This window comes from Oncorhynchus gorbuscha, linkage group LG06 (genome assembly GCF_021184085.1).
Source record: "Oncorhynchus gorbuscha isolate QuinsamMale2020 ecotype Even-year linkage group LG06, OgorEven_v1.0, whole genome shotgun sequence".
NCBI classification, from domain to species: Eukaryota; Metazoa; Chordata; class Actinopteri; order Salmoniformes; family Salmonidae; genus Oncorhynchus; species Oncorhynchus gorbuscha.
Genome location: NC_060178.1, coordinates 12,519,144 through 12,535,802, shown reverse-complemented (window position 1 = coordinate 12,535,802; position 16,659 = coordinate 12,519,144). Strand labels below are relative to the sequence as shown.

Here is a 16,659-nt window from a genome sequence, read left to right as displayed (position 1 = left end):
ATAGTCTACCAAATATATACAGTATATGTCAAGCTAGGCGTCCTTTCAGGTTGAGAAGACAAATTATCAACAAATTACAGGGGATTTTGACGGCAAAATTGCATCTTGTTATTAAGAATTGGACTTCCATGTTTTGAGTACACAGGGTGGGAAAGGCCTTTTGGAATTTGAAATATGTTTTGAAGTTCGCCTCTTTTGTAAGCATTTACATTTTGTTTCTTATGGGCTGCATCTCATACATAGTGCATTACTTTGGTTAAAAGTAGTGCATTACTTTGCATTACTTTGGTTAAAAGTAGTGCATTACTTTGGTTAAAGTAGTGCATTACTTTTGTTAAAGTAGTGCACTACATAAGGAATAGGGTGCCATTGGGAATGTGATCAGATATCCATTGCCTCCCTTTAATTGACCATTGTTCGTGTTCATCCCATGTGATCCCGCACAGCATGAACTGATTTACAATAATCATAAACCAGTGTTAACATGCTAGGCCTTAATGGGGCTGAATAACTTGTGTCTCAAATGGCACCCTATTCCCATAGGGTCCTGGTCAAAAGTAGTGCACTACATAGGGGATAGGGTGCCATTTGGGACACACTCCAAGTTAGTTGTATTCAACTCTTTTGAGAGCCTCATGACCACAATAGCCTATGCGCAGACCTCTCAAACAAAAAATTCAACCATTCAAATGCCCATGTGCTTATGAATACTTGTCCTTTTGTTAGGATCTAGTCCCACAGATGAGCCATTGTCCACTTAACCATTTTTTATCTAGAAAATCCCTTTGGGGGGTTTCCATACTGGAAGAGAAGAATGCCGTCTTGACTGCTTGACGTCTCCGGTATCTCTCTCTCTCATACACACTGGGGGCATAGAGATGAATACTGAACATAATATTCAGAGAATCTGAAGAGACCCATTGAGAGATTTAGTGGAGTGGTTTCCATCGCATTCTGCTTAGCCAATAACATGTACCTTGAGTGACAGAACCAGGATACTATCTTGTGTGTTCCTCTCCTCCTCTCTCCTCCTGTAGAGTCGACCTGTATGGAGAGACTTCTGTCTAAAGACTGGAAAGACAGGATGGAAAGACTGAATGCCAGCAAGCTCCTAGGAGAGGTCAAAGGTGAGACTTTGCATCAAAGATGGCCGTTATTCATGAGGTATCCCCCACTCTCTTGTAGGTACACTGCATTTGGAAAGTATTCAGACCCCTTGACTTTTTCCACATTTTTTTACGTTACAGCCTTATTATAGAATAGATTAAATAAAAAACATCCTCATCAATCTAAACATTTTATTTTATTTTAAATGTTAGCTAAGTTATATATTTTTAAAACAGACCTTATTTACATAAGTATTCAGACCCTTTGCTATGAGACTTGAAATTGAGCTCAGGTGCATACTGTTTCCATTGAGCATCCTTGAGATGTTTTCTACAACTTGATTGGCGTCCACCTGTGGTAAATTCAATTGATTGGACATGATTTGGAAAGGCACACACCTGTCTATATAAGTTCCCACAGTTGACATGTCAGAGCAAAAACCTAGCCATGAGGTCGAAGGAATTGTCCGTAGAGCTCTGAGAGAGGATTGCGTCGAGGCACAGATCTGGTGGAAGAGTAGCAAAATGTTTGTGCAGCATCGAAGGCCCCAAAGAAGCAGTGGCCTCCATCATTCTTAAATGGAAGAAGTTTGGAACCACCAAGACTCTTCCTAGAGCTGTCCGCCTGGCCAAACTGAGCAATCGAGGGAGAAGGGCCTTGGTCAGGGAGTTGAACAAGAACCCAATGGTCACTCTGACAGAGCTCTAGAATTTCTCTGCCGAGATGGGAGAACGTTCCAGGAGGACAACCATCTCTGCAGCACTCCACCAATCAGGCCTTTATGGTAGAGTGGCAAAACGGAAGCCACTCCTCAGTAAAAGGCACAACAGCCCACTTGAAGTTTGCCAAAAGGCACCTAATGGACTCTCAGACCATGAGAAACAAGATTATCTGGTCTGATGAAACCAATATAAAACTCTTTGGCCTGAATGCCAGGCGTCACGTCTAGAGGAAACCTGGCAACATCCCTACGGTGAAGCATGGAGGTGGCAGCATCATCATGCTGTGTGGATGTTTTTCAGCGGCAGGGACTGGGAGAGCAGTCAGGATCGAAGGAAAGATGAATGGAGCAAAGTATAGAGAGATCCTTGATGAAAACCTGCTCCAGAGCACTCAGGATCTCAGGCTGGGGTGTATGTTCACCTTCCAACAGGACAACGACACTAAGCACACAGCCAAGACAACGCAGGAGTGGCTTTAGGACAAGACTCTGAATGTCCTTGAGTGGCCCAGCCAGAGCCAGGACTTGAACCCGATCGAACATCTCTGGAGAGACCAGAAAATAGCTTTGCAGCGACGCTCCCCATCCAACCTGACAGAGCTTGAGAAGATCTACAGAGAAGAATGGAAGAAACTTCTCAAATACAGGAGTGACAAGCATGTAGCATCATACCCAAGAAAACTCAAGGCTGTAATCGCTGCCAAAGACGCTTAAACAAAGTACTGAGTAAAGGGTCTGAATACTTGTGTAAGCATTCTTTTCATGTCCAGGTTGAAATTATAACTTTGATTAAATGTATGTATGAAAAATCAGTCCACTTTCTAACGTGTTTATTCCTCAGCAGTAACTTTGACAAGCCTATACATGCGGTGGGGTAAATGCTCTTATGTGCAAAGTAAGCAAATCCGAATTTGTAGTTAGGAAAGCTAACTGATTTCAGTGTGTTGTATTCAATTCAAACTCCCATTGGGACTAGCTTGTGAATAGACACAGGTGGAGGACGGTTACATAGAATCACACACAGACATGTTTTAGCTGGATCTAGTTTCAGGGTTGAACACTTGAATATCACATCAATTATGCTTTTACACACACACACACACACACACAAAAAAAAAGCCTCATCCGTTAGTCTACTGCTTAGGTCTACTGCTTCATTAGCATGCAAACTAAGAGGCTTAAACGCATTAAGACCCACAGCGTGTTGAATGGTGAATCAACGAGGGCTTTAGTGTGGTTAACATCTATACAGTCCTATGCTTTTAGGATTAGCCGTGAGGCTGTATATTGTATGAAAGCTGACTTTCAGAGATGACTGTCTTTACCTCCTACCCATACCCGCCATGGGCACGCACGAACGCACACACACACCCCAGTGGAGGCTGGTGGGAGGAGCTATAGGAGGACGGGCTCATTGTAATGGCTGGAATGGAATAAATGAAACGGTATCAAACACATCAACCATATGGAAACCACATGTTTGACTGTTCTGTTTATTCCATTCCAGCCATTACAATGAGCAGTACTCCTATAGCTCCTCCCACCAGCCTCCCCTGACACACTCATACACACACTGGATGTGAATGATTTGATTTGAAACATTTCCCTGTTAATTTCACCATACTTCAGTCCTCCTCAGTGTCTGAGTAACACAGGCTTATTATATCTGATAAAACAATAAAAAAATATCATTAATAACTGATATCCTGCTGCAAAATCATCCAAGAATCTAAAAACATCTTACACAACATGTTTCATATATAATTTGCTCTGGTTTAAAGAAAATCCTCCTGGCATTGTGGAAAAATAAAATTGAAAAAAGACTGTTTTAGAATAGATGCAGTGAAATGTGTTGTTTTACAGGGTCAGTCATGGTAGTATGGCGCCCCTGGAGCAAAGTAGGGTTATGTACCTTGCTCAAGGCCATATCGACAGATTGTTTTGGTTACTGCCCCAACACTCTGGCCGCTAGGATGAACGTTCGATTGAGGGAGATAACATTATGACTACGTCCCAAATGGCACCCTATTCCCTACATTGTGCATACTTATGAACAGAGCCCAATAGGTTCTGGACAAAAGTAGTGCACTATATAGGGAATAGGGTGCCATTTGGGATTCACACCTTGATGAGCTTTCTGAATCCAACCCTCTCATTCCTCATCAATCTGCTCCTTCTTAGCGGCGCTCTGAAAGTGCCATTTAGATTGCCCACTTAGAAAGGGCAGCATTTCCTCTGCAGATAACGTAAAAAATACACAGAAACACAAATTGGAACAGGATTGACATTGAGCCTCCTCACTTCAACTCTCATACTTAAGCAGCTGGAGCTGTCTCGCTCTCTCTCGTATTCATTTTCTCTACGTCTCTCTTTTTGTCTCGCTCTCCGACTCTTTGTCTCGCTCTCTCTCTCTCTCTCTCTCTCTCTCTCTCTCTCTCTCTCTCTCTCTCTCTCTCTCTCTCTCTCTCTCTCCCTTTCTCACTCACTCTCTCTTACACACAGAGCACTCTGTTCCACCAGCTGTGTCCTCACTCCAAAACACTGTGATTCAATTCAAACGGCCGACACTTCTTAATGCTCGACATGTAACTGGGACTAACCACTGAGAGAGATAGATGGATAGATATAGGACTGTTTTGCTGTGAATCACACGCAACACCATCAACATCTTTGTTCATTCACAGTTATCTTTAGTCTTGACGAATCTTACAATATTCTCCCAGATTTTTTCCTCCCGTTGGCCTGAGTAATAGAGTGTTCGGTAACGTTAGTGTACCAGTCTTGGGTTTGAATCTGTGCCGTTTTTTAAATGTATTTTTATTGATAAAGGTTTAGGGAAGGAACCAGCCTAATATACAGAAGCAGTTGAGGTTCATTGACTATCTATCATCTATTGAAGGTGGTCTACATACAGTGAGGGGACAGTTTATTAGGTACACCCATCTAGTACCGGGTTGGACCTAGGGCTGTGGTGGTCATGTCAGCTGGTGATTGTCAAGCAAATAACCGCAGGTCTCACGGTAATTGACCGTTAATTAACAAACACTTTTAGGGCCTCACACGAATCGGTCTAAGGTACTGCATCGCAAGCAGTGCTAGAGGCGTTAACCTCTTGCTCCTTCTGTAGCTTCTGTAGCTCAGTTGGTAGAGCATGGCGCTTGTAACGCCAGGGTAGTGGGTTCGATCCCCGGTACCACCCATACGTAGAATGTATGCACACATGACTGTAAGTCGCTTTGGATAAAAGCGTCTGCTAAATGGCATATATTATTATTATTATTATTATTACCTGACACGCAGGCGTCCCATCTAGATATCTGGAAATGCAAATGCGCTACGCTAAATGCTAATAGTACTAGTTAAAACTCAAACGTTCATTAAAATACACATGCCGGGTATTGAATTAAAGCTACACTCGTTGTGAATCCAGGCAACAAGTCAGATTTTTAAAATGCTTTTCGGTGAATGCATGAGAAGCTATTATCTGATAGCATGTAACACCCCAAAAGACCCGCAGGGGACGTAAACAAAATAATTAGCATAGTCGGCGCTACACAAACCGCACAAATAAAATATAAAACATTCATTACCTTTGACCATCTTCTTTGTTGGCACACCTAGATGTCCCATAATCACTATTGGGTCTTTTTTCGATTAAATCGGTCCATATATAGCCTAGATATCGATCTATGAAGACTGTGTGATAAACGAAAAAAATAGCGTCTTGTAACGTCATTTTTATAAATTAAAAAAGTCGACGATAAACTTTCACAAAACACTTCGAAATACTTTTGTAATGCAACTTTAGGTACTAGTAAACGTTAATAAGCGATCAAATTGATCACGAGGCGATGTATATTCTATAGGGGTACGTCTGGAAATAATGTCTGGGTAAATCTCAACCAAAATATCCGGTCCGAGACCTGAAGAAATGGGCTATCTCTTCTTTGTTTGACCAAGAAACAAAGCCTAGGAAAATGACAAGACTGTTGACATCGTGTGGAAGCTGTAGGAATTGCAATCTCGGCTCCAGGTAATTTGCTTTCCCATAGACAACACATGCAAGTGGCGCATTGATATATTTTCCAATTTTCAGTGATCAGATTTTCCTGCGCTTTTCGATGAAACGCACGTTCTGTTATAGTCAGAGCCGTGATTTAACCAGTATTATAAACGTCTGAGTGTTTTCTATCCACACATACTAATCATATGCCTATACTATAGGGCGCTGAAATGTTGCACGATTTTTAACAGAATGTTCGAAAAAGTAGGGGGTAGGAGTAACAGGTTAATACAGATCCGGGTTTGTTCCCGGGCTGTGCCACATCCGGCCGTGACCAGTTTAAACTGGTCTAAATAAATATGATGTGAAGAAAATGTAGTCTATTTCAGAAGAACAGAGTAGCATACTCTGAGTTGTCCTTCTAAGGCCCTAATCTGGCTTTGCATTATGGCTGTGGGCTACACTAGTTAACTTAGCAGACAAGATTTGTGTACAATTCTGTGGCATTATTTTATATTACTTTATAGTATGAAGAATACAATTGAACATAGCTGAATGAAATAGAAAGGATATTTTCTCCAATCGATTTGAGGGAGTGCGCACATGTGGCTATTTTGTGTTGAGCGGCTAACAAAGAAAAAGGTACTTCTACATGCTTAATTTAGAGTTATTTATGTAACTTTAGTTGTGATGCTATATGTTTAGATTTTTAATACATTCTAAAGCTAGATGATGCGACTCTGATTTGAAAAAAGTCCCATGAAAGGCATGAGCTCTGCTTAGTTTTTTTTGCGCAGGCTTTACACACTTCATCAGTCTTTAGTTCACAATTTCACAATTTCCTGGCTGCTTCCCCTTTGTGTGGCCGTAATGCCCCTTAAAAAAATCCATGTCTTTTGAGGCTAGTGGTCGTTGTGCCCTTGGGCTGAATATAATAATTACAATTCCCTTCTCCCGGCTGCATGCCGAAGCACCCACCTCTCACTCACATTGCTCTCCGTCACGTGATCGGGTCTTTCTCACAGGCTACAAGTGAAGACGGACACATCGGGGATGCAACTGCATGCGTCCTTATCCAATTCCGAGGCGCATATTGAAGATATTGGAAGAACTGTCCACATTTACTTTTTGTCGGCCAAAAAGATGAGTAGGCCTCACGAACAGCCAAAGGACTAGCCTATATCAATCTACTATTCCCCATAGTACAAAAGTTGACCTATTCTGTAAGATAATAATATTCAAAACATAGTCTGGGACAGATGTGATAGATCCCAAATTAATACAACCACTAGCATAAAATAACCTGTTCAAGCAATTGCCATACCAAGCGGTGATGCAGCCAGTCAAGATGCTCTCAATGGTGCAGCTGTAGAACATTTTGACGATCTAAGGGCCCATGCCAAATCTTTTCAGCCTCCTGAGGGGGAAGAGCCATTGTCATGCCCTCTTCACCACTGTGTTGATATGTGTGGACCGTGATAGTTCCTTAGTGATATGAACTTGAAGCTCTCGACCCGTTCCACAACAGCCGCTTCGATGTGGATGGGGGCGTGCTCGGCCCTCTGTTTTCTGTAGGCTGTAGGATGTCTCCTTGTTGCCGGTGATGGAGCTTTTAACCTTTTGTGTTGTCTGCAAATGTAATGATGGTGTTGGAGTCGTGCATGGCTACGCAGTTGTAGGTGAAGAGTGAGTACAGGAGGGGACTAGGCACACACCCCTGAGGGGCCCCCGTGTTTAGGGTCAGCATGATGTATGTGTTGTCGCCGAACCACACTACCTGGGGGTGGCCCGTCAGGAAGTCCAGGATCCAGTTCAGATGGAGGTGTTTATTCCCAGAGTCCTTAGCTTAGTGATGAGCTTGGAGGGCACAATGGTATTGAACACTGAGCTGTAGTCAATGAACAACATTCTCACGTAGGTGTTCCTTTTGTCCAGGTGGGAAAGGGCAGTGTGGAGTGGAATAGAGATTATGTCATCTGTAGATCTGTTAGGATGGTATGCGAATGGAGTGGGTCCAGGGTGTCTGGGATGATTGTGTTTATGTGAGCCCTGACCAGCCTTTCAAAGTTATTCATGGCTACAGAACAGACTGCAACAGAACGGGCTACGGGGCGATAGCCATTTAGACAGGTTACCTTGGCGTGCTTGAGCACGGGGACTATGGTAGTCTGCTTGAAACATGTAGGTATTACAGTGAAGCTGGTCAGCGGATGCTCTGAATAATCGTCCTGGTAGTCCATCTGGCCCTGCTGCCTTGTATGTTAACCTGTTTAAAGGTTACATATCAGCTACGGAGAGCGTGATGAATTGAAAAAAAACATCTAGATTTCTATTTACCATGTCCTTGTTCAACCACGACTCAGAGAAACATTGAATATTAGTTCTTCAGATCACGTTGACAGGATAGTCTCGAACAGAGCTCATCCAGGTTGTTCTCCTGTGCACGTTCGCAAATAGCACGGGGGTTAGAGGCAATTTATTCACTATTCGACGTAGTCTCGTCATGTATCCCGCACGCCGGTCTCCTCATTCGAGTCTCGGGATTTGTACCTGGTCCGCGATAATCAATGTGTCTTTCGCCTCTGACTCTTGTCCAAATAGAGGTTAGTGATGTTCTGATGTCCAGAAGCTCTTCTCGGTCAGAGGAAATGATGGCGGAAACAATGTGTACAAAAAAGTTACGATAGTCGAAGAAAAATATACCCGTAAAATGGCCACCATTCCCTCCGACGCTATTACTCATTGCACTTATAGAAGAAGGAAGGTAGAGGATGATCCATCCTCAGGCTTTTATCGTTACAGAGAGTAACGAGAGTTTCATAAAGGTGGTATCCCAAATGGCCCCATATCCACTTCATAGTGCACTACTTTGGACCGTCATAGTCAATAGATGGAACAGAGAGTCTTCAAGTGTATTCCACTCTTGCACTTATTGTAGACACACTGTTCTCTTAGTTCCAAGAATCCATCTGGATAAAGCTACTGAAAGCTACTGAAAGCTACTGTATGGAAACCCTTTTTGCCAACACTTCCCACTGAAAACGGGTGAGAGAGACATCGTTGATTCCCGAATGCCTAACAAGCACACCGCAATTCCGGTGAACATTGGATAATGTCTAATGTATTTGACCATCTGCAATTTGAGCGGCAGTTAGCCGAGAGGTTGCTGGTTTGATTCCAGGACCGGGTGGAAAGAATCGGAGAAGTTTTGAGCCAACTATTAGAGGGTTGCTAGTTACAAATCATAGAAAGATCTGCTGCTGTTGTGCCCTTGAAGAAAATATCTGTCTTGTATGGATTCATAAAGTATTCTTGTTTAATTCAATAACATATATTTATAATGTACAGTATAATGGGAAATGTATTACTCTTTACATGCAGTGGAGAATGGATCAATGTAATGGAAAAGTGAACCATTGTTAACCATATCTGGATGCATGCCAAATGGCATCCTGTACCTTATATAGTGCACTATAATTGTCCAGAGCCCTATGGGCCCTGGTCGAAAGTAGTGCACTACGTGGGGAATAAGGTGTCATTTTGGATGCATCCCTACAGATGCACTAATATCACTCTTTTACCTAGTCTAAGATACAGTCCACCCTTTTCTATACCAACTGTAAGGAAGGAGACGTCTCGGCAACAAAAGTGGCACAGTTCAGAGAAGGGAGACCTTGAATGGAATATAGCAGATAGAAAATGATCATGTATACATTCATATCTCACTTATGTGAGGTGAGTCATAGATGTATGTTTTCTCTCTCTTGCTCTTTCTCCTCCCCCCTCTTTCTTTCATGCTACTTTCTCTCTTTATTTCTTTCTCCCCTCTCTCTCTCTCTCTCTCTCTCTCTCTCTCTCTCTCTCTCTCTTTCTCTCTGTTTCTCCTCTCTCTCTCTGTTTCTCTCTGTTTCTCTCTCTCTCTCTCTCTCTGTTTCTCCTCTCTCTCTCTGTTTCTCTCTCTCTCTCTCTCTCTCTCTCTCTCTCTCTCTCTCTCTCTCTCTCTCTCTCTCTCTCTCTCTCTCTCTCTCTCTCTCTCTCTCTCTCTCTCTCTCTGTTTCTCCCCTGTCTCTCTCTCTCTCTCTGTTTCTCCTCTCTCTCTCTCTCTCTCTCTGTTTCTCCTCTCTCTCTCTCCCTCTCTCTGTTTCTCCTCTCTCTCTCTTTCTCTCTGTTTCTCCTCTCTCTCTCTCTGTTTCTCTCTCTCTCTCTCTGTTTCTCCTCTCTCTCTCTTTCTCTCTCTCTCTCTTCTGTTTCTCCTCTCTCTCTCTCTCTCTCTGTTTCTCCCTCTCTCTCTCTCTCTCTCTGTTTCTCCTCTCTTCTCTCTCTCTCTGTTTCTCCTCTCTTCTGTTTCCCATCCCTCTTTCTTTCTCTCCTGTCACCCTCCTTTCTTCTGTCCCATCCCCTCTTTCTCTCCATCACCTCTCTCTTTCTCCCCCCTTCTCTCTCTCTCTCTCTCCATCCTCCCCCTCTCTCTTTCTCCTCCCCACTCTCTCTCTCTCTTTCCCCTCCCTCCCTCTTTGTCCCCCCACTCTCTCTCTCGCTCTTACTTTTTTCTCTCCGTCAGGTACCCCAGAGAGTTTGGAGGAGAAGGAGCGGCAGCTGTCCACCATGATCGGCCAGCTTATCAGCCTGCGGGAGCAGCTCCTGGCGGCCCACGACGAGCAGAAGAAGATGGCTGCGTCACAGATGGAGAAACAGAGGCAGCAAATGGAGCTGGCCCGCCAGCAGCAGGACCAGGTGTGTGTGTGTGTGTGTGTGTGTGTGTGTGTGTGTGTGTGTGTGTGTGTGTGTGTGTGTGTGTGTGTGCGTGCGTGCGTGCGTGCGTGCGTGCGTGCGTGCGTGTGCGTGAGTCGAGTCTGAACATGTGTGTTGACAAATTATGTTTGGACAAGTTCTTTATTCCCATCACCCTATTATGAGACAACACATTCCATCACATCACAAAAGAAAAGTGAGCATGAGCAATAGACGGACACATTCCAATATTAGCCTGCTATTTAGCTGTTCAGACATGATGGGATAATGACCTATATTGACGCCACTGAGAAGGCATTCCTAAATGAATCCTGACACATGTTTGGGTGGGTGACGTCCCGCAATGAACAGCCTGTAATTAAATACATCACAATAAATATAAACAATGGGCCAGCAGTTTGTATTCTATTTTTTTCTCACTGAGTAGCTGGAGTAAACACTCCGCCTTGTGTGGTTGGGCAATTCTAGCTGTCAGTCATTGCCCCTGATGACAGGTAGCCGAGGGGGAGTCAGGCTTGTGCCAGTCAGCCGTAAACATGTCAATCTCATTGTCGATAGCGTCTCTTGAACACGTGCTACTGCCAGTGTTACATAATCCACTAGGTTCACTCTCGTCTCCCAATATATACATCTTTGTCTCATTTTTGACTCAGCCCTTTCCCCTGATTTTCTCTTTTCTCTCCTGTTGCTGCTCTCTCTGTTCTATCACCTTAAATGTGAAAAATTAATATTTGTTTAAGCTCAAATTCCCTTCTTTCATATCATCTCTTTGTTCTCCATTCTTTCACGTCATCTTGTCTTTAGTCGTTCTCTTGTTTTATAATGTCTTGTTTTTGTCTCATTCTTTTCTCACTCTGTTCTGTTGGTCTTGTATCCTGAGCTTGCTGTGTTCAAACTCAAAACTCAAACTTTAAAGAATGTTTGCATGGCATTCCCTTTGTTCTGTGGTTTGTCTTTGTCTCCTCAACATCTCACATCTCCTTTTCTCATTCATGTCTCATTCTTTTCTCACTCCTGCCCTCTCAGATTGCGAGGCAACAGCAGCAGCTCATGCAGCAGCAGCACAAGATCAACGTTCTACAGCAGCAGATACAGGTCAGTGTTGACTATCGTTTTCCAGCAGCAGATCAGTGTTGACTAACGTTTTATAGCAGCAGATACAGGTCAGTGTTGACTAACGTTCTATAGCAGCAGATACAGGTCAGTGTTGACTAACGTTCTATAGCAGCAGATACAGGTCAGTGTTGACTAACATTCTCCAGCAGCAGATACAGATCAGTGTTGACTAACGTTCTACAGCAGCAGATACAGGTCAGTGTTGACTAACGTTCTATAGCAGCAGATACAGGTCAGTGTTGACTAACGTTCTATAGCAGTAGATACAGGTCAGTGCTGACTAACGTTCTATAGCAGCAGATACAGGTCAGTGTTGACTAACATTCTCCAGCAGCAGATACAGGTCAGTGTTGACTAACGTTCTCCAGCAGCAGATACAGGTCAGTGTTGACTAACGTTCTCCAGCAGCAGATACAGGTCAGTGTTGACTAACGTTCTCCAGCAGCAGATACAGGTCAGTGTTGACTAACGTTCTATAGCAGCAGATACAGGTCAGTGTTGACTAACGTTCTACAGCAGCAGATACAGGTCAGTGTTGACTAACGTTCTATAGCAGTAGATACAGGTCAGTGCTGACTAATGTTATATAGCAGCAGATACAGGTCAGTGTTGACTAATGTTCTATAGCAGCAGATACAGGTCAGTGTTGACTAACGTTCTACAGCAGCAGATACAGGTCAGTGTTGACTAACGTTCTATAGCAGCAGATACAGGTCAGTGTTGACTAACGTTCTATAGCAGCAGATACAGGTCAGTGTTGACTAACGTTCTATAGCAGCAGATACAGGTCAGTGTTGACTAACGTTCTCCAGCAGCAGATACAGGTCAGTGTTGACTAACGTTCTACAGCAGCAGATACAGGTCAGTGTTGACTAACGTTCTATAGCAGCAGATACAGGTCAGTATTGACTAACGTTCTATAGCAGTAGATACAGGTCAGTGCTGACTAATGTTCTATAGCAGCAGATACAGGTCAGTGTTGACTAACGTTCTATAGCAGCAGATAGAGGTCAGTGTTGACTAACGTTCTATAGCAGCAGATACAGGTCAGTGTTGACTAACGTTCTATAGCAGCAGATACAGGTCAGTGTTGACTAACGTTCTATAGCATCAGATACAGGTCAGTGTTGACTAATGTTCTATAGCAGCAGATACAGGTCAGTGTTGACTAACGTTCTATAGCAGCAGATACAGGTCAGTGTTAACTAACGTTCTCCAGCAGCAGATACAGGTCAGTGTTGACTAACGTTCTCCAGCAGCAGATACAGGTCAGTGTTGACTAACGTTCTCCAGCAGCAGATACAGGTCAGTGTTGACTAACGTTCTATAGCAGCAGATACAGGTCAGTGTTGACTAACGTTCTATAGCAGCAGATACAGGTCAGTGCTGGCTAACGTTCTACAGCAGCAGATACAGGTCAATGCTGACTAACGTTCTATAGCAGCAGATACAGGTCAGTGTTGACTAACGTTCTATAGCAGCAGATACAGGTCAGTGTTGACTAACGTTCTCCAGCAGCAGATACAGGTCAGTGTTGACTAACGTTCTACAGCAGCAGATACAGGTCAGTGTTGACTAACGTTCTATAGCAGCAGATACAGGTCAGTGTTGACTAACGTTCTATAGCAGTAGATACAGGTCAGTGCTGACTAACGTTCTATAGCAGCAGATACAGGTCAGTGTTGACTAACATTCTCCAGCAGCAGATACAGGTCAGTGTTGACTAACGTTCTCCAGCAGCAGATACAGGTCAGTGTTGACTAACGTTCTCCAGCAGCAGATACAGGTCAGTGTTGATTAACGTTCTCCAGCAGCAGATACAGGTCAGTGTTGACTAACGTTCTCCAGCAGCAGATACAGGTCAGTGTTGACTAACGTTCTATAGCAGCAGATACAGGTCAGTGTTGACTAACGTTCTATAGCAGCAGATACAGGTCAGTGCTGGCTAACGTTCTACAGCAGCAGATACAGGTCAATGCTGACTAACGTTCTATAGCAGCAGATACAGGTCAGTGTTGACTAACGTTCTATAGCAGCAGATACAGGTCAGTGTTGACTAACGTTCTCCAGCAGCAGATACAGGTCAGTGTTGACTAACGTTCTACAGCAGCAGATACAGGTCAGTGTTGACTAACGTTCTATAGCAGCAGATACAGGTCAGTGTTGACTAACGTTCTATAGCAGTAGATACAGGTCAGTGCTGACTAACGTTCTATAGCAGCAGATACAGGTCAGTGTTGACTAACATTCTCCAGCAGCAGATACAGGTCAGTGTTGACTAACGTTCTCCAGCAGCAGATACAGGTCAGTGTTGACTAACGTTCTCCAGCAGCAGATACAGGTCAGTGTTGACTAACGTTCTCCAGCAGCAAATACAGGTCAGTGTTGACTAACGTTCTCCAGCAGCAGATACAGGTCAGTGTTGACTAACGTTCTATAGCAGCAGATACAGGTCAGTGTTGACTAACGTTCTATAGCAGCAGATACAGGTCAGTGTTGACTAACGTTCTCCAGCAGCAGATACAGGTCAGTGTTGACTAACGTTCTACAGCAGCAGATACAGGTCAGTGTTGACTAATGTTCTATAGCAGCAGATACAGGTCAGTGTTGACTAACGTTCTATAGCAGTAGATACAGGTCAGTGCTGACTAATGTTCTATAGCAGCAGATACAGGTCAGTGTTGACTAACGTTCTATAGCAGCAGATACAGGTCAGTGTTGACTAATGTTCTATAGCAGCAGATACAGGTCAGTGTTGACTAACGTTCTATAGCAGCAGATACAGGTCAGTGTTGACTAATGTTCTATAGCAGCAGATACAGGTCAGTGTTGACTAACGTTCTCCAGCAGCAGATACAGGTCAGTGTTGACTAACGTTCTACAGCAGCAGATACAGGTCAGTGTTGACTAACGTTCTATAGCAGCAGATACAGGTCAGTGTTGACTAACGTTCTACAGCAGCAGATACAGGTCAGTGTTGACTAACGTTCTCCATCAGTAGATACAGGTCAGTGTTGATTAACGTTCTATAGCAGCAGATACAGGTCAGTGTTGACTAACGTTCTATAGCAGCAGATACAGGTCAGTGTTGACTAACGTTCTCCAGCAGCAGATACAGGTCAGTGTTGATTAACGTTCTATAGCAGCAGATACAGGTCAGTGTTGATTAACGTTCTACAGCAGCAGATACAGGTCAGTGTTGACTAACGTTCTCCAGCAGCAGATACAGGTCAGTATTGATTAACGTTCTATAGCAGCAGATACAGGTCAGTGTTGACTAACGTTCTATAGCAGCAGATACAGGTCAGTGTTGACTAACGTTCTATAGCAGCAGATACAGGTCAGTGTTGACTAACGTTCTCCAGCAGCAGATACAGGTCAGTGTTGACTAATGTTCTCCAGCAGCAGATACAGGTCAGTGTTGACTAACGTTCTCCAGCAGCAGATACAGGTCAGTGTTGACTAACGTTCTATAGCAGCAGATACAGGTCAGTGTTGACTAACGTTCTATAGCAGCAGATACAGGTCAGTGCTGGCTAACGTTCTACAGCAGCAGATACAAGTCAATGCTGACTAACGTTCTACAGCAGCAGATACAGGTCAATGCTGACTAACGTTCTACAGCAGCAGATACAGGTCAATGCTGACTAACGTTCTACAGCAGCAGATACAGGTCAGTGTTGACTAACGTTCTATAGCAGCAGATACAGGTCAATGCTGACTAATGTTCTCTAGCAGCAGATACAGGTCAGTGTTGACTAACGTTCTCCAGCAGCAGATACAGGTCAGTGTTGACTAACGTTCTCCAGCAGCAGATACAGGTCAGTGTTGACTAACATTCTATAGCAGCAGATACAGGTCAGTGTTGACTAACGTTCTCCAGCAGCAGATACAGGTCAGTATTGATTAACGTTCTATAGCAGCAGATACAGGTCAGTGTTGACTAACGTTCTATAGCAGCAGATACAGGTCAGTGTTGACTAACGTTCTATAGCAGCAGATACAGGTCAGTGTTGACTAACGTTCTCCAGCAGCAGATACAGGTCAGTGTTGACTAACGTTCTCCAGCAGCAGATACAGGTCAGTGTTGACTAACGTTCTCCAGCAGCAGATACAGGTCAGTGTTGACTAACGTTCTATAGCAGCAGATACAGGTCAGTGTTGACTAACGTTCTATAGCAGCAGATACAGGTCAGTGCTGGCTAACGTTCTACAGCAGCAGATACAAGTCAATGCTGACTAACGTTCTACAGCAGCAGATACAGGTCAATGCTGACTAACGTTCTACAGCAGCAGATACAGGTCAATGCTGACTAACGTTCTACAGCAGCAGATACAGGTCAGTGTTGACTAACGTTCTATAGCAGCAGATACAGGTCAATGCTGACTAACGTTCTCTAGCAGCAGATACAGGTCAGTGTTGACTAACGTTCTCCAGCAGCAGATACAGGTCAGTGTTGACTAACGTTCTCCAGCAGCAGATACAGGTCAGTGTTGACTAACGTTCTATAGCAGCAGATACAGGTCAGTGTTGACTAACGTTCTATAGCAGCAGATACAGGTCAGTGTTGGCTAACGTTCTACAGCAGCAGATACAGGTCAGTGCTGACTAACGTTCTATAGCAGCAGATACAGGTCAGTGTTGACTAACGTTCTATAGCAGCAGATACAGGTCAGTGCTGGCTAACGTTCTACAGCAGCAGATACAGGTCAGTGCTGACTAACGTTCTACAGCAGCAGATACAGGTCATTGTTGACTAACGTTCTATAGCAGCAGATACAGGTCAGTGTTGACTAACGTTCTACAGCAGCAGATACAGGTCAGTGCTGACTGTTCACTGTACCTATTAATTCTCTCTTATCTTAGTCATGTGTTCATACACACACACGTCCACATGCACACACACGTGTATCAATAAAATCTAATTGTATTTGTCACATGCTTCGTAACCAAACGGTG

At 43.8% G+C, this 16,659-nt stretch overlaps 1 protein-coding gene across 7 annotated transcripts in view; it reads left to right on the top strand.

Annotated features, from left to right (window-relative positions):
• The window catches only part of LOC124037551 (transcription factor SOX-6-like), a 213,832-nt gene that overhangs the window by 109,873 nt on the left and 87,300 nt on the right, over nucleotides 1-16,659 (top strand). For all 7 annotated transcript variants that reach the window (XM_046352364.1, XM_046352362.1, XM_046352359.1 and 4 more), the window contains exons 5-7: nucleotides 1,038-1,127; nucleotides 10,393-10,565; nucleotides 11,610-11,678. In XM_046352364.1, coding sequence (XP_046208320.1) covers nucleotides 1,038-1,127; nucleotides 10,393-10,565; nucleotides 11,610-11,678 — 332 coding nt within the window. The remainder of the gene's footprint in view (nucleotides 1-1,037; nucleotides 1,128-10,392; nucleotides 10,566-11,609; nucleotides 11,679-16,659) is intronic.